Below are 17,791 nucleotides of genomic sequence, written 5' to 3' on the forward strand. Positions count from 1 at the left end.
ATTCCCAAACTTTGGAAGAGAGCGAATGGACAGTCTGCTTACCAGCACAGACAATTGGAACACAGTGCCCAAACGTGACTGGACACAACTGCCCAATCACAGAAGCCATCTGACACACGCACAATGGACCTGTCAGACAGGCTTCCAATATGGCCGCCACCCAGAAACTCCAGCACATTCTTGGCACCACAGTGATGCGCTGCAGCCAAGGGGGCCTGGGTAAGGGTGGAGTGCCTTCCCTTGAAACCCCCCCCCCCCCCCCCCCCACCTCACTACAAGAGATCAACGGTAACCCACTCTCATGGGCAAAGAAAAAAAGTGGCCAAACAGTGGTGGGATATATATATCACTGAAACTGAAAGAATGGAGGAGCCTGTCCAAAGTGTGAGAGTTTTTTAGCCTTTAGTACAATTGCCTTTTATTTGGGGTTTCGTAAGGATGGCTCCTAATTACTGAGGTGAGAGCCAAAAGTGATTAACAAAGTCTTGGCCTAAAATCTGCTCACTTTTTGCTTTTGTCCCCCAGTCTCTTCTCTTCTTTATCCCTCCCCCTCTATTATCTCAACCCTCCCGAAATCTCCTCTGCCCCACTCCCTCCTGCTTCCTCTCCCGACAACATGACCTAAGCTTCATTTGGGTCTGGAGCAGAATCACAGGGATCTTAGAAAAATAAACCCCATTGTTTCTGGGAGATTTTTTTATAGTCAACTCATGTTGACTCATGTTATTCACCACCAGTGCTTCATTTCTATACCTTACGATGCCTAAATATGAGTTTTATGTGCGCTTCCCTTAAGTCACTTTCTTTGTTGAGCAGTCTCTTCAATCACAGGTTTTGTGGGACACAGAATTAGAAATTTATTTCTGATCCAGGAGATTTTTTTTCTCTTCTTTCTCTTTTTAAGTGCCCTTTCTCACTGTCCCTCTTCCCTTCTCTTTTTCTTTTCCTTCATCTTTCTTTCTCCCTTTCCTATCCCTCAGTCATGTCTGTCCCGTCTGTAACAACTGAAAATAAAATAAAATAAATAATAACAACAAAGGTTGATCAAATGGACCAATACGGCAAGGCCGTGATGATCCATTTGGCAAAGTAAATCCATTGGGTATCCTTGTTGGTCTTCAGACAACAATTCTGACGGCTAAAGAACCAAATGGGACAGGCAAAAAAAAAGAAAAAAAGAAAGAAATTTATTTCTATGTGCAGCCCAGCAGGGGGGAGCTGTGGTAACATCAGTGTTGCTGTGGCAACATTAGCAGGGGAGGCCAAACTTAACTCCTATAGTTAAGCCTATAGAAAAATCAGGGAACAATGCCAATAAGGTCCAGCCAGTAGCCAGCCATATAGACTACAACAAGCCCGGAACCCCGACCTAAGCAGCCAGTGTTTGTGGAGGCTCACACAACTCACACAACTCAACGGAATCCACCAAAAACATGCACAGGAAGATTAATCAACATTGTAATCTGTTATTTACAATTTATATTAAACAATATGAGCAGTCTCCCAAAAGCAGATAAACAAATCAACATAAAGATGCATACACACTATCATCCATACTGGCCTTTTTTCTGTGTGTGCCCATGTCGCCCTGTGCTAGTCTGCATTCCTGGACTGTGCCAACAGCACATCGGGCGGCCACACTGCTTTAATGATGTCAGCAGTTAATCTGGTGTGTGATTGACAGCGCTTGGGGAGGGAAAGTGGGGGGTAGGGGAGGTAAATCTTGTGCGTGAATGACAGCGGGGGAGAGGTGGCTCCAGGTGACAAGCAGAGGGGTCACAGAATGTAGGTGAATAAGGCGTGCACATATGTGTGTGTTCATACATGCATATGCACGCACTGGATCACAAATAATAGAGTTTACATGCTTTTGTGTATGAACACTACTTATCAAGTATTGTTTTAAATTAACAGTAGGACATTTAATAAACAAGCATGGAAAGTGAGGTAGATAAGGCCACAAATGCTTCTGGCACTCTGAAGAGGACCGGTGATTATTCAGAAGATTTATGTCAAAGATAAGACACACAGCTGGGAACACACAGGTGAGGTCAACCTGAGCAGGTGAGAAAGAGGTAAACAGGCTCAAGTAGTGGTTCAAATGTGACAAAAAAGTTTGGGGTCACAGATGCAGATCTAGTATCTCCCTCTGTGCTACTCCAGTGCTTGTAACAAACATTTATATGAACAATAGCTTGTAATTAAAAGTGATCTTAAGACGTGGTATTTGTAACCTGGTACAGTTTCAGAGTTCAGCATCGTTGCCATACACTGAACATAAACTATAATGCACACGAAACATGGTTTAGGTTATATCACAGAGATTTGGATCACCCAGCACTGATAAGTGTTTCTTTGAACATTTTAAAGGCTGCAACTGGTTGAATGGGCAGAAAGGAGCAAATTTAAAACTGAAGGATCGGTCACCTAAAGTGGATCATATTTTTATTCAATTGTTTTGTTTACAGTTTTAGCCAAAAAAGTAAACCCATAGAGTTACATCTTGCTATGTGTATTAGATGTTTTTGTTGAAGGGACGGGCTGCAATAATTGAAAATACAAACTGTAATTGCAAAATCATCCATTTTCAGACTCTCAAATGAAACAGATACAAAACAGATATAATACTGGTTCTTACCATGGGGGTAGACAAATCAAAGCCTTCTCTGTGTATGACCTCTTGAAGGGACTTCAGCAATGCAGAGTAAGACTCAATCATGCGACTAGAGAGAGCACAGGGTAGGGCAGAAAGAATGGGAACAGTGAAGCAGACACCCAGAAAGAGAACACAAAAGGGTTATTTAATATATGTAAATTGTCACTGAGACTATTTTGATAAAACTGGGCCAAGCCTATCACCGCAGTAGTTTAATCGTCTATGACTGCAGCATGTTCTTCCTGACTGTGCTTTTCTGTGGCCACTGAAGCAGACAGATGATCCATATCAAGAGATCCAATTAATTTATTTGGTTGATTAAATTACAACATGACTGGTTCTCTGTCAGCTCCCTGAGGATCTGATTGTGCCGAGACAGACAGATAGACAGATGAGACGCGCATATGCACAAACATACGCACAGCAAAGATGATACGTGAGAAGGACAGGAGAATTAATGGGTTGATATCTAAAATTAACAGGGAACAGCATTTTGGGTGTAATCAGGGGTAAGATGTGCACCACTGTCAAAGGGCATACAGTGTTATCAGAGCAACATTTAGCAACAATCAAGGGACTTCCGTGTGTCTATAGGATGGCCGACAGGAATGTTAACCCCATCTTTTTACACAAGACCCTCCACTTAAGAACGCCCCACCATTGTAATGACCACTCTGTGGTAACTCACACTGGGCTGCTATGTCAGTTGTCAATTCGACCTGCAGGCTACAAAAGCTGATACACATAGATTGGTCACACGCCAATAGCCATGTATAAAGAACAGTAATACACACTCGTGTTGATTACACTTGGCCAAGTATATCCATGTACTCTATTTCAGTTATTCAACACAACAATGGTGCCTCCTGACCCCGCTGTGGCTAATGATAGAGCTGGCTTGGTGAAAGAGGGACACCTACCCTCCACGGCCTCTCTGCCCATGCCCCAGCTCTGAGGTAGGGGGCTGGGATGGTGTGACATGTAGTTGAGGAGGTTGCTACTGGTTGGCAGCCATTGTGAGAGGCAGCATTGTGTTTTAGCTACCCCTACTGAGCAGCCCTCATTCAGGTACCAAAAAGGTCTAGGTGCTTAGCTACAGGGGCTAGTGCGTCAGCTAATTAGGATCATGCACAGGGAAGCTTCTTTATCTCAGCGTTCCTATTTCAGCAAGGGAAGAAAAGAGGAGAGAACGGGGATGCTTGGTCTTAAACAACAGGATCTGTATCACCTAGAGAGCAATTTGTGCCAATTATGCCTTCAAGTGAAACGAAGCAATTTAACAGCTAGGGTATCAACATGGGGCTTTGGACACGTGCAAGGGGGGGTAGCCTGCTTAGGAGTTTGTGTGGTACATGTGCATGTGCAATGCACTGTGTATGTAAGCACATGCATGTGTGTTAATACTGGGGCGGGCTTGGGGCACAATGCTGCAGTGCAGGTGTAGTTTCCTGCTGTCAAAATGCCTGTGAGATCTATAACCCATTCAGACACTACAACAGCACCACTATGTCAGGCTTACTCAGATTCATCAGTGGACAAGATTTTTTTTTCTTTTATGTTTTTCCCATTAGGCAATGTTGAGTTATAACAGCTAGTGGTGTCCACTTTACCATCCACACTTTTGAAAGTGAATGCTAACAAAATTCAGTGTATTGGGACAGTTGCTCTGCTAAAGAGTCTGTTTGCTGACATAAAAGAAGAGTGATACCATAAAGCCTCCTCCACATCCTCTGTGCTCCAGATTGCTATATTTACCCTGTGTGTGTGTGCCTTCGTGTGCACTTGTGTGTTCAGCAACACTCTTTGAGTAAAGAGCCTGCATGACCTCTGAACCCTAAGTACACTCAATGCAGGAGAAATCAAACAGACGCTGAGCAAACAAGGCCCTTATTTGAATAGACATACGCAACCTTTCCAAGAGCCTGAATGACTTAGGCCAGTGGCACGCTGCTCAGAACAGAAGACAAACCAGCAAGATTTTAATGAATTTGCATCAGTATATTTTTGAAAGTGGACATTTGACTCAAAAGTACAAAACAATGTGGATACTTTTGAGCAGGTATGCAAAAAGCACAAAAAAGAGATTTCAGCCTTAAAGATATGACTTTTTCATATTTTGAAGCAAATCAATGAAAAGCATAAACTATTAATGCAAAATTTAGCAAGATGCATGCTTGCTTTGCTGCTATAACTAATAAAAACACTGATTTGGGGAATAACAGAAAATTAGGAAATGTTCCAATAATCATGTTTCATATAATTAATTCAATAGCAGTGGATCCTAGACTCAAAAAGGGACATATACATGATAAATTACATTTTGTAAGCCATTAAAAAATATACTGTGTAAAATTATAGACAGAAAAAAAATGTAATCAAGAAAAGAGAATATAATGATTATTAATCAAATAACAAGGAAAGCAATTATACGTTGCAAGCCTAAAGTTTAATAATTTCCTACAAATCTTAACCAAAGGGAGAAACCTCAGTCCTCTCATACTCTCTTCTTTAATTCATGTGACAGTTACAATACAGTAATGTTACCTTAAAATGATGTTGGTCTGTTTGCATTGTACCTGTATTCTGTGAAAAATGCCATGTTTGCTTACCTGTGTTCTGTGGATGATGTCTTATTTGTATAACTGTGTTTTGTGGGTGGTGTCGTGCTTGTGTGCCTGTGTTCTGTGGATCGTGTCTCATTGGTTTCCATGTGTTCTGTTGATAGTGTCTTGTCCTTTTACCTGTTTGTTGTTGATGACTGGGTGGGATGTTCTGGAAGGTAGAAGCGGTGGCACTTGGCTGCCTGGCGAATTTCTGGCTCCATTGTCTTGGAAACATCATAGTAATGCCCAAATCGGGAAGAAGAGGCCAGGGCACTCTGAAAAGGTCAAAGGGTCAATTTTTGGAAAGTAAAACAATAAAAAATCTAACCCAATTAATTTAAAAACCACTTTCAATAAAATCGGACACCTCTACCTGCTTTGAACTTTTTTAAATAATTGATGTGTATTTAATGTTTTTCAAATAAGAACAGAACAGTTCACAGGAAAATAAACTTATTTGTTTTCCTAATTTGTAAAGAGTTTGTTTTTCCGCTCCATGGTAAAGCAATTGCATTGTTTATGGGTCATTCCTCCACATTCCTACAGCAGAGAAGTTAAATAACCACTATGACCACACTCTTAATCATTTCTTCACATAAATGTCCACTTCTGGCTGTGAAAGCAAACGCATCACGGACGCAGGGAAGGCGGATGTTTTCCTGCAGCTGAAAGAGAGAGTTTTAGCTCTTCTCTCTGAGTGAAACCAGGGATTCTATTGTCAAAGGGGCCCTTAATCTACTCCTAATCTGGATTAGGGCCCCCGGTGTGTCCCTCTCCTGGCGGGACGAGGGGGTCAGGAGGGCAGGGGGGTCAGGAGCTCATCTTCTCTTTGTGAGCTAGGCAACCCGCTTAGCGCTCCATCCCCGCCCTGACGGCCTCACCTTTGATCTGATGTCTTCATCGGGAGAGCAACTCAGTGGGCTATGCCAGGAGAGGTGTGTGTAAGGGGAAAGTAAGCGTTGACTCTGCGGGTGAATTTGGGATGCAAATCCTCTGGTTGGGCTTACTAGTGGTTTGTAAAGACGATTTTACAGGGGAAGGGGGAGAGGTGAGGAAAGGACACAGATATAAAGAAGTTTCCAGGGAGAGAGAAAGAAGGAGAGGATCCCCAGGGACACACTGTGTGCTGTTAATCCACATAGCGATATGGATTATAGAGCGACGGGGGTAGACTGCAGAGAAGTAGAAGGGGAGGGTCACCTCTCCTCAAAGCGGAAGAAAGAGTGTAGGGCTGCCGACCCTAGCAGGGGGAAAGGCAGGGATTTGGGGAAAGACAGAGGCGCAGGTCTGGGTCATAGGGTTGAGCGAGCAGACATGTCAATGCACAGGCTGCAAAGTACTCTTGTTTCCCAGGCTAAGCAGGGGTGCAGGCGTGTGTATATGTGTGTATATGCGAGTTGGGGACCAGTGAAAAGCCTACCTATTGCCAGTTAAGTGTGAGTAATCTGGCCCAGCTCTGAAAGGAGAGGCTGAGGCCTCATTCACCCCACAAAGGAGTTTAGAAGCTGATAGATTTAGTGGTTGAGACAATTGCCAAACCACTAAAGTCCAGAGTACCAGTGCAATCCTTGGCATTATTAACAGAGACACATTTTGAACTTTTAAGAATTAAAAAAAGATTACCTTTACTCCAACACAATATGAGACATCATATATAATGTATATATCAATCTGACTACCTGTACTTTAGGTAGATTCTGATAGCGCCAGGCAATCTTCATAGCATCCAAATTGTCCTGGGGTTCACAAGACAGCCTGGGCTGTTCCACAGGCTTGTGAATGGCCACATCGTCCAAGATGGGAGCAGGGAGTTCCTGTTCAAAACAGTACATTACACTTCATGTAACTGGTATAAGGGTTAGTTATTTCCATTGGCATGGAATTTTTGAGTAGAATATGGGGACTATAAGAAGTCCCAGTGTAAGAAGATGTTGTTGAACCTGGGCATCGGTTTATTGTGATAAAATTATTTTCTGAAATCCATGTAAAATAATTAAAATAAACAGATACCTGGCATTATTACCAGTGGTGGGTCAAAAACTAGATCCTGAATGATTTGGCATCATAAGTGCCAATGAGTTTCTAATAACATGGTTTTTATAAAAGTTTATGTGCAGGCCAAATATTTAAACTAAAAACAACTGTAGTGGTAACACAGCAGGATATATAATCATGTGTATTACATTACAAAAAAATAATAATCTAAAGACTGACTCATTGCAGAATTTAATCTCAGTTTCTAAGGCTTAACATAAATACAATATGGAAAGAGATCCTGATAAGAGACTCAAAACTAAATCTCTCTAGTTAAGTAACAACAATACTACAGTGCACCACAACTTCATTTCTCCTTCTAAGCACTTAACTGCATCTTATGGTAATCCATAAAGAGGAACCTTAACATCAGAAAACTAGAATACTGCAAATGTAGCTGTGAAAACACTAAATGATGTGATATATTCCCATTGGGAGCCCCCCTCTCTTAATAAGTCTTTGATATGTAAAGAGAGGGTGACGCCATGACCCCTCCCACTATCAATCAGTGGGAGAGAGGCCCCCCTCCCTTATGCGGGGTGGCAATCAGCTTCAGGGGCTATGGTGCTCCTCACAAAGTGATACGTCGGGAAACATTTCAACAATGCTATAACCAGGCCACCCTCGACCTCCCAGATACCCCCATTGACCCTGACACATGTTAGCAAAAGCTGTGTGCCTGCACTGTAAAGCAGGTGGGGGTTTATATTATGAGCACAAAAAAAAACTATCATATCTGTATATCTGTATATATATATATATATATATATATATATATATATATATATATATAAATTATACAAACATCCACAAGTACTTTCCAACATTCAAACAAAGTTCTTTTTGTTTGACAGTTGTACGGGAAAATGTTAAAGCAGACATAACAACACAAGGCCACCTTGGCTTCTTTGCAAGTGGTTTGTCAAAACTCGCAGCTTAGAAAAATAAATCATCCTTTGCAGTACCTCAGTTTCATTTCAAGTTGTTACAGAATTGCTGACACCTCCCCGCATACCTGTAAGATGTCATCAGGGTTATCTTGAGCTGATGCAACAAAAAGTTCATGCCGACACACCACTCCTTCTGCCAGGAAGTACTTGAGGATCATGCGAGAGTAGCTATCAAATCGATCCTCCTCTAAAAAGAAATATTGATAAAACAAAGACAACAATAATTAGAATTTGATAATAAGTGAAAAAAAATCTCTGCCAAACTGTTTAATGCCAAACCTTGTTGATATTCTTTCCTTCTTCAACATTCATTCACACATCACAGATCCAGCAGTTCATGACAACATCACAAGTGCAAACTGTAATTGACGTAAGGACCACATTCTGGTTACCTTAAGAGGGACATGAAGTGGCAATCGACATGTCACAGGAACATGTAGTGTGATCTGACTATCAAAGTGGAGATGACATCTTCACCTTTCTTGTTAGGGTCTTAAAACAGTATTTCTATCATTTCACCATACAGCGGTGGAGGTGAGACAAAGACACCTGCCTTAAGCATTCACCTGGACCCTCCCACTAAATGGAAAGGTACTACAAGTGACAAGAGAAGGCAGAAGTAGGATAAGGTAGGAGTTTCTCTCAAAATGCTTCCTGACACAGGTTCACATGAATCTCTCAGATTTTGGTGTGCATTCAAGTGGCAATGGCATCCTTTCACTATCATTCTCACGTCATTTCTATCAGGTGTAGTTAACAGTGTAAAAAGTTAGTTGTGCACGGTGGGCAGATCTCTGCTCTGAGGGGTGACATTAGAGCCACATTAGAGGAGGCATTAAATGGACCGGCACATAATTCTAAACAGCAAACACACTTTCCCAAAAGTAGTCTTTGTTCTTGCGTACAAAGCAGCCACCCGTCCATTCCTCACCCCAAACCAGCAGAAAAACCTGCATCATCAATATGAAACCCTACAGAGCAGGGCCCAGAACCCTTCACAGCATGCTATTGCTGCTTCCTGTCACAATCACCATTTTGTAAAGATTTCATAGGCCTCTCTTCACAATGACAACCAGTGGGCACAAGGACAAAGGCAGCAGTGACAGTTGAAGGTAATGGGCATACAGCTGACAGCTTGGGAATGACATCCTGAGGTGTCATCCTCGAACATCCGGAGAATTCCCTTCTCCTCCCACGTTCCTGGTCCAGGTCCTCACCTACGGACTCAGGATGGCTAAGGAAATTCCATGGCTCTTCAATTTGTTGTCGGTGGGGCTCCCTGTTCTCTTATTGATGGGTTTCTAGGTCAGCAGGCCTTTGTGGCTTTCAGCAGGCCCCACAAAGACTCCCAGATGGGCCCTCTCAAGATGGGGCCTATTGTAGTTGTGTTTCTATGGGAGCCTTACAAATGGAACCTCCAGGAGTCATTAGGCAGTTGAGGCGGGGGGTATGAGGAGGCGGCGGGAGGTGGCAGGGTATAGGAGCAACAGGGGGTGGGGGACAGTCATATCTTTGAGGTAGATCAGTCACTCTGGACAGTCATGGGATGATTTTTTCCCCCATCTTTGTTTTTTTGTTGTTGTTTTTTTTGGTTATTCTGACTAAGGTTCGATAAAGGGGAATGCCTCTGCTTCATTTGCCTTCAAACAAGGGAGCGGGAGAGAAAGAGTCCTGAATCATATCTACTAAAGCTGCAGGGGAGAAAATATCTAGGTCACAATGTTTCCCCTTGTATGTCTTTGGTCCATAAAGTACTATTATTATTATTTCTGCTGAGCAGCTGAGTTAAATTTAGGACACACAGCAGGTAAACAAAAGAATACAGTTGTTTAAAAAAGCTTTCAAAAAGTGAATCACTACTATAAACACTACTACAAATAAGGGTTAATTTAGCAGCATTTGCAAGCCTTTAATGTCTATTAATGTATCTCCAATGGTAGGGTTCAACTCACAACTGCCATTTGTCTTTGCGCAGTTTATTAATGTTAAACCTGTGGTGTTATGATTTTTCTGACTGATCACCTTAACACCAAAAAATGTACCTTTAAAACATATTTAAAATATTTGTGTCCTTAAAGCTCAGATAAGAAGCTATTCATACAGAAAATACATAGAAAAAACATCTCTATTTCCTCCAAAAGAAAATACTTTTATTTTATATGTAAGTCTTATAAGACCTACATGATTCGTGCTATTGTTTACTTATGAAATTCACAATTCCCTCATAACATACACTTGATTTATACGTAATTATTATCACCATAGTTTTAACAGAGAACCTTTACTTTTTCTTTGCTTTTATCACTTCTGTCCCACTTATAAAGTTTTTTGTTTACCATATATTACGAAGGAATATTAACGTATATGTGAGCTATACTGAGTTATTTATCACCAAGAATACCCATTCAACCAATAAAAATAATTTTGCTTTGATTTGGCAAAACAAATGAGTGATTTTCACATCTCTTTCAGTAGGCTCTGGGACAGTTTAATATTAAAATGTATTGAGTTTAAAGTTTCAAATATCTAATCTATGGCTGTCACATCAGAAATAAAAAAAAACTAAAGTGAAAATGTTTATTTTATTGCTTTGTGCTAAATCCCAATATTAATCACTTTCTGCAGCATTAATCTCTCATCTTTTGCTATTAGACTTTTTGTGTTCTATTGCCATTTTATCATCATTAATTGTTAATGTCTCCAACTGAAGTAGGTGGCACTCGTAGGGATCATATTGTGCAGAAAAAACAGTCATATGACTTGTGAAATCCTCCTTTTTTATGTGAGCATGCACATAGCTTGAAGTTGTCAACTACTGTTGTGATACCCGTTATCTCTGACTGGGGTTTTAGATTTTGTCAAGCCAGCCAACACAAAGAAAACCCAGCTATGTTGAACTTCCTTACTTCATAGTATACCCTTCAGTTATCTTTTGTTTTTCATCTAAATCTGACTAAACTGAACCAATTGGCATCCAACCAACTCTTACAACTGAGTTTGAGTTGTGAGTTACTTCAGGATTGTCTTTTTTATCGCATATTTAAGTTATATCGTTCAAGCCACCTATGCCACTAAGCATCCTAGCGGAAATTCTACCATAATAATAACAGTTAAACATGTCATCTTCTAAATCACCATCTACATTGTGGTCAATTCTCAACATAGTCCATATGTATATAGTCAAAGAGCACCTTCATTCACGTGTCATAAAATGTAGTGAAATTTAACGGTAATGGCTGATTAAAGAAAAGAGACATTTACTAAAACTATAAGAATGAGACCATACATGACCAAAATAATAAAAGCTTGGAGGCTTTGTTCCTCCTTTTGCAAAAACACAGAGATGAGAGATCTTCAGACAGCAGCCATACTGGACTGATTCCCCTCTGGATGACAAATCAGGATGGACAGCTCAAGACACTTCAAAGGCAGACAACGACCAGTCTGATAATTTTATGTCTGTGTCTCACAAACAGGCCATCACAGCTAAAGGGGCAGAGTGTAGGAGACGACTGCCTGAAACAAACACAAACAAACACACACTCCAAACTCCCCCCATTCCACCCACCCACACAACAAAACAGACACAGAGACAGCACAGTGTGCACACACACACCATCTCTCTCTCTCACACACACACACCACTCTTTGAGAGACAAACACAAGAGAATGCACACACACGCATTTCACCTTTACTGTGTCTCTCATTACCAGATGAAACCAACCGTACATTGATTCACAAAATGGAAGGGAAGAACGCATTAGTGTGTAATCACTGACTCCTGCATCGATTGGGGGGATGAATTAAAGGGCAAAGCAATATCATCAGTTGGTATAGGCCTTGGCTACACACAAATTACAGCTTCAAGGGGAAACATGACTATCTTAACCTTACTGTCCACCAGTGCATATAGCCTAGCCTATGATGAATGATAATAATAACAATAATAATACAGTGGAAGACATTTATGTCCCCAGAAAATCCACTTGCTTTGAATGTAATTCTGAAAAGTTCTATAACACATCTGCAGATGAGCATATTAATTAAGGATCACAGTAAAAGTGTGAACACCTGGGATTCTAACTGGAGATCAAAGGGTCATCAGTCTATTTGCCATTCTGCTAGACAGCGACATGTTAAAGACAAAGATGGAGAGAACAACCAACAATATTGTCAGCTGTAGCTTGCTGATTTCATTTCTGGAATACATTTAATTTTTGGCTCTACACGAATGAATATATGAATATAAGAATAAAGAATAAGAATAACTTTATTGATCCCAAAGGAATATAGAGGATAAAGTAACTATGTGCCTTGAAATCTCTTCATTGAAACTGCTGCGGAGAGTTTCTAAAAAGCTAATTATGCAACAGACTGAATTCAAAAAGGCAGAATTTCATGTCTTCTATATTCATCACATAAAGTGGAATATTTTAAATCCTTTTTTTCTTTGAATACCTGAAATTATTAGATTATTTATCTCTGTGTTCAGGTAAATTACTACTCGTGCTGCAAAAATATCATATATCTCTTGGTGTAATTCAGTATACACAATCGCAATCACGATGAAGACTGCTGACTTGAAAGTTGTCCACATGATGATTACCGACATACTCCACAAGGACCATAAGGTAAAGAAGGTCACTGCTTAAAAGGCTGGCTGTTCTCAGAGTGCTGTATCAAAGCATATTAATGTTAACTTGACAGGAAAAGATGAACAAGAGACAAGAAAAGGAATGCCATTGAGAAGATTTTCAAGAAAAGTTGATTCAAGAACTTAGAAAGCTTTGTAACGGGTGGACTGAAGCTGGTGAGCACTGTAAGTCATGTTTTTTGAATTTTCCAGTGCATTCAATATCATAAGGCCGACCCTACTGGGCAATAAGTTGAAAGTGATGAAGGGAATGCCTCTCTTGTGTCCTGGATTGTTGAGCACCTGACAGAAAGACTACAATATGTGCATCTTCAATATTGTGTGTCTGAAAAGGTGATCAGCAACACCGGGCACCACACGGGACTCTCCTCTCCCCTTTCCTGTTTACCCTCTACACCACAGACTTCAGCCACTACACAGAGACCTGCCATCTTCAGTATTCTGATGACTCTACAATGGTTGAATGCACCTTTGAGGATGATGAGACAGAGTACCGGGCTGTGGTGGACTCCTTTGTCACATGGTGTGAGCACCATCATCTGCAGCTCAATGTGACAAAGACCAAAGAATTGATGGTGGACTTTAGGAGGACCAGGAAACCTGCGATCCCTGTTTCAATCCAGGGGTTCGATCTGGACATTGCGGACGACTATAAAAACCTCGGAGTACACATTGATAATAAGCTGGACTGGGTTAAAAACACCACTGCACTCTACAGGAAGGGATGTAGGGATGGAGCTGGATGGAGCTCCCTTAAAGTAGTGTTGGAGAGATGGATGTTGTCCAAGATAAGGACAATGATGGACAACAGCATTGTGGGAAACATCCACTCCCACCCAGACCACGACGTGCTGTCCAGTCACAGGAGCATGTTCAGTGAGAGAATGACATGACCCAAATGCACCACTGAACGACATTCCTGCCTGTGGCTCCCAGTACAACTCCTCCATGTAATGCACAGTACACAGAACAATAGTTACACCCTTTTGAACATTGTCTACAGTGAAAACAACAAAATAACACAGTTTTTAAAGTTTACAGTTTAGAGTAGAATGTCAATCATATATCTTTAATCTCTGTAATATTCTGGATATTTATAATTGAGCTATTTGTATATATTAGAGCTATTTATTATATTTTGTATATTTGTAATATGTTGTATTATTTAATTTAATTTAGTAAAATAAATATAAAAATCTAAAATTCTTTTGAACACATATTGAGGCTTAATATACAGTAAGGTGAAGATGAAAGTTTCCACATAGCTTTATGCAGTCATGTGAAAAACTAAGTACACTCTTACTGCTTCCATAGGAATTAAAAGGGTGCTGCTAATCAAATGAACTTTAATAACTTAACTCATTTAACTGTCTGTCAGCAAGTGTGACCACTTCTGTAAATAGTACTAAGAAGGAAAGACAGCAGCAAAATCAAACAGCTTGGAGTCCACAGTGAGAAACATTACTCTCAACTGGAAAACAGTGAAAGTCCTAGCAAATTCATCCCAAGGCCAGACCTACATCTCAGAATCCAGAGGGCTTAGTTAGCATGTTGCAAAGTTAAAAGTTCATGACAGTGCAGTTAGAAAAAGACTGACCAAGTATGGCTTGTTTTTAAAGAACCTTAAAAGGCCGTAAGAGAGCAGTGCATGAACACCTACCCACAAATCTTAATGAACTGAAGCAACATTGTAAAGAAAAGTAGACCAAACTCATTCACAACAATGTGAAAATGATTCTTTCAAGTTATTGCTGCTAAAAGTGGTTCTATAAGCTACTGAATCATGGGGTATATACTTAATTTTTCACATAACTACAGAGTCCTGAGAAAACATTCTTTTTTATATGACTGTATCGAGAAATTATTTTGTTGCACAAACAATTTTATGGCAGAAATATAATTTATAAGAAAAGGATTTAAAACAATTTTAGGGCTGCTAAAGCTTCACTTTTGACCCCAAATTTTAGGATTAAACTTCCTGACAGCTGTGGGCAGCAGGGATATGTTTAACTGAGTTGGAGTCTGATTAGAGGAAGCATGTGAAGTTTGTATATTTGTTGCATTGTGGCTGGACAGATCCTTGCATTCACAACAAACTGCAGTGGATGCAGACATCCACACAAAGCCTCACAAACACGTTCTGTTGATTCAATTCAAGTCACTCAGCAGACCCTAGCATTTTTGAAGATGTGTGGAGTAAAACACTGAAGCAATAATAATAATAATAGGAAGAAGAAAGACTCTGAAAAATTACAGTGTCTGTTTTGTGGTTAGAACTATTTGTTACTTGGACCCCTAAATATTTAATTATCTTTTAAGACAAGCTTTCTCATATCAAGCCCATTCAACCTGAATTAACAGGATAGATAGATAGTGAGCTAGCTAGCTAGCTAGCTTTATTGCCAGAGTAGCAACACATGTCTGCTACCACATATCTCAAAGACCAAACCAATATTTAATCATAATAAAGTTAATACATATATAAATAACAGCCACTAACTAATTAGCAAGTATGCAACGCATAGATAACATCATACTGTCATCACTGTACATTAAACAGTCTTATAGCAGCTGGTAAAAAAGGACCTCCTGAGGCACTGACACTTGCTCTTTGGTCCAATTAACAGAAACCATAAACTAGTCAATACTTAGAAATTTAAAGTGACATGCTCACCTATGAGAAGCACTGTTCCAACTGCTAATCCACCACCTGTTTGCGGAAACAAAAAACAAAATATTGGTTACATGTTAGTCTCATATATACAATATGTCCAAATCACTATGAACCCTACCTTTATTCAACTGCTGCTAACATCTCTGTCCTTTTGGATCTCCACTAGACACACTTAGACTTGTCACTTTGTCAAATGAACCCATGAACGCAACAGTGAGCACAACAGCAACTCTCTACAAGCTCCAAGTCGTGACGAGATTATGTTTCCACGAGCACTGCTAATCACTGTTCAGTAAAGACGCGTCAAAACATTTGTCTATATCTGTTCAACCATGAACTGTACTTCAGCTGTAAAAAACTATTTTGATGGCCACATTCTCTATGTCAGCTGCTCATCTGACAAAACGTTTGTCAAATGACAAATTAGAACGACAGGTGCAACATACTGACAGACAGGTAAACAATTAACAGACAGTACAGTTGCCACAAAGGTTCTGTCATAACTAGAGAGTATTTTGAAGTTGTGGAGAAATATTTTTTCACACGTTTAGCTGGCAGAGACAACATAACAATGTGAATATTATGAATTATGACTATTTGAATTATAAACCTGCCCTATTCTGTTATGCCAGGAGCTTCATTAAGAGTTAGACCTTGATTAAAATGGCAGATATCATTTTTTTTGCTCCATTTAACCCACACCTAACCTAAGACTAAAGTGGCCTTAATAGATTTAGTCTGAATTAAGAAAAGCAACAACTCAGCAGTTGCCACACTATCGAATTAGCTTACCACAGTGCAAGACAACTAATAAGAAAGTAACTGATTATAAAATGTGCGTAAAAAGTAATAGGGAAATGGATTTAACTGGGAATGAATAAGGCCCTCTAGGTATTTTGTTATAATCAACATTTATTGTGAAAATTACCTAGTTGTTTTCACTGTTTTCTCACAGACAGCTTTTCCATCTAGTACTAATTAGAAAATGCATTATGCGTTTAAAATAAAAGCATATTTGTCTTGTCCTGGCAATGTCAAACGTCATAACTCGTCCTTAATATAATGGCTTTTCTTCTCATTGCATTGATAATATGAGTACAGTACGTTGCAGTAACGTGAAATCCAGCATGCGAAAGTTAGATTGAGAAATACTGCTAGCCTTTGTAGCTAGCATCCTAATGATAGACTGACCGAGCAAATAGTCGAGTGACGTGACACCGGTGGAGACTAGGAGCTGTCCGTTTTGAACCGAAGGTCTAGTACCAGGTATGGATATTAACTTGCTCCTTGTTTTCTTCTGAAAACTCGTACTATTGAACGGTGGACGTTCGGCTGAGGGTTTACCCACACTATTCACGGGGGCTGCCATACTGTCAGTAACGTGCTGACGCGTGCTGATGTTTTGGCACGTGTTATCCAATCAAATAGGAGTTTGGTGAGGCTCAACCAATGACTTCCGCTGTTGTTACAGTGCCGCTCCTGGAAGTCGTAAAAGGGAAGTTCAACTGTTATTGTAAGTGCCCGGTGAGAGCTTTTAGTCACACGCTACAAAGTGAGTACAACTCCACTCATTATATAGTTTAAATGTCTTGTTTTTATATTTTTCTACAAAAACCTAAGCTTATCTGTTGTTGTTATTATAACAGGAGTTATTCAGAAGTCGCTCAGTCCCTAAAAGTATATCGAGTCTCCTGATTATGACCTCGTTCCCTCATTACACAAAATCTGAACATTGTGTCTTATAAATACGTTAATGAATGACAATACTTGTATGTTAAGCAGCTTAAACTGAATTGTTTTACCTTTATACTTTACAGTTTTAAAATATTTGTAAAAGAGACTATTTAAATCGTTTTGTAATTTAATACACAAATTACTAAACGATAATGCATTACGTTGAAATTCTAAATAATATGAATATTTCGTGATAATGTACGATAATGTGTCGCGGTATTAAGCCACTCCTCAATATCTACAGGAGATTTATTGTATCTGAAAGTCATGTCCATAAGCAATGGTTAAAAAAAATTACTTAAAAATGATCTCATTGGAAGGGTGGCTGTCAAGAAGATATTCCTAATGAAGGGAAACTGATAAAAAGCGGAGGTATGCTAAATTACACAAAGACTGGACTGAAAATCAGTGGCAATAGGTATTGTCAAATGATGAATCCAAATTTTGAATTTTTTGTTCAAATTATCATTATGTATAGAGGTCAA

At 39.8% G+C, this 17,791-nt stretch overlaps 2 protein-coding genes across 2 annotated transcripts in view; one reads left to right on the forward strand and one right to left on the reverse strand.

Moving 5' to 3' along the window:
* Positions 1-16,978, reverse strand: part of elp4 (elongator acetyltransferase complex subunit 4) — a 53,459-nt gene extending 36,481 nt beyond the window's left edge. The window contains exons 1-6 of the mRNA XM_085167354.1: positions 16,764-16,978; positions 15,573-15,608; positions 8,309-8,430; positions 6,939-7,073; positions 5,398-5,534; positions 2,639-2,723 (exon numbers count right to left, since the gene is read on the reverse strand). Of these exons, the coding sequence (XP_085023480.1) occupies positions 2,639-2,723; positions 5,398-5,534; positions 6,939-7,073; positions 8,309-8,430; positions 15,573-15,608; positions 16,764-16,941 (693 nt within the window). The 5' untranslated portion in view covers positions 16,942-16,978. The remainder of the gene's footprint in view (positions 1-2,638; positions 2,724-5,397; positions 5,535-6,938; positions 7,074-8,308; positions 8,431-15,572; positions 15,609-16,763) is intronic.
* A 20-nt stretch (positions 16,979-16,998) lies between these two features.
* Positions 16,999-17,791, forward strand: part of immp1l (inner mitochondrial membrane peptidase subunit 1) — a 33,911-nt gene continuing 33,118 nt past the window's right edge. Inside the window, exon 1 of the mRNA XM_085167366.1 lies at positions 16,999-17,124. The gene's annotated coding sequence lies outside the window, so the exon portion shown is untranslated. The remainder of the gene's footprint in view (positions 17,125-17,791) is intronic.

Source organism: Neolamprologus multifasciatus, chromosome 1 (assembly GCF_963576455.1).
Source record: "Neolamprologus multifasciatus chromosome 1, fNeoMul1.2, whole genome shotgun sequence".
Taxonomy (NCBI): Eukaryota; Metazoa; Chordata; class Actinopteri; order Cichliformes; family Cichlidae; genus Neolamprologus; species Neolamprologus multifasciatus.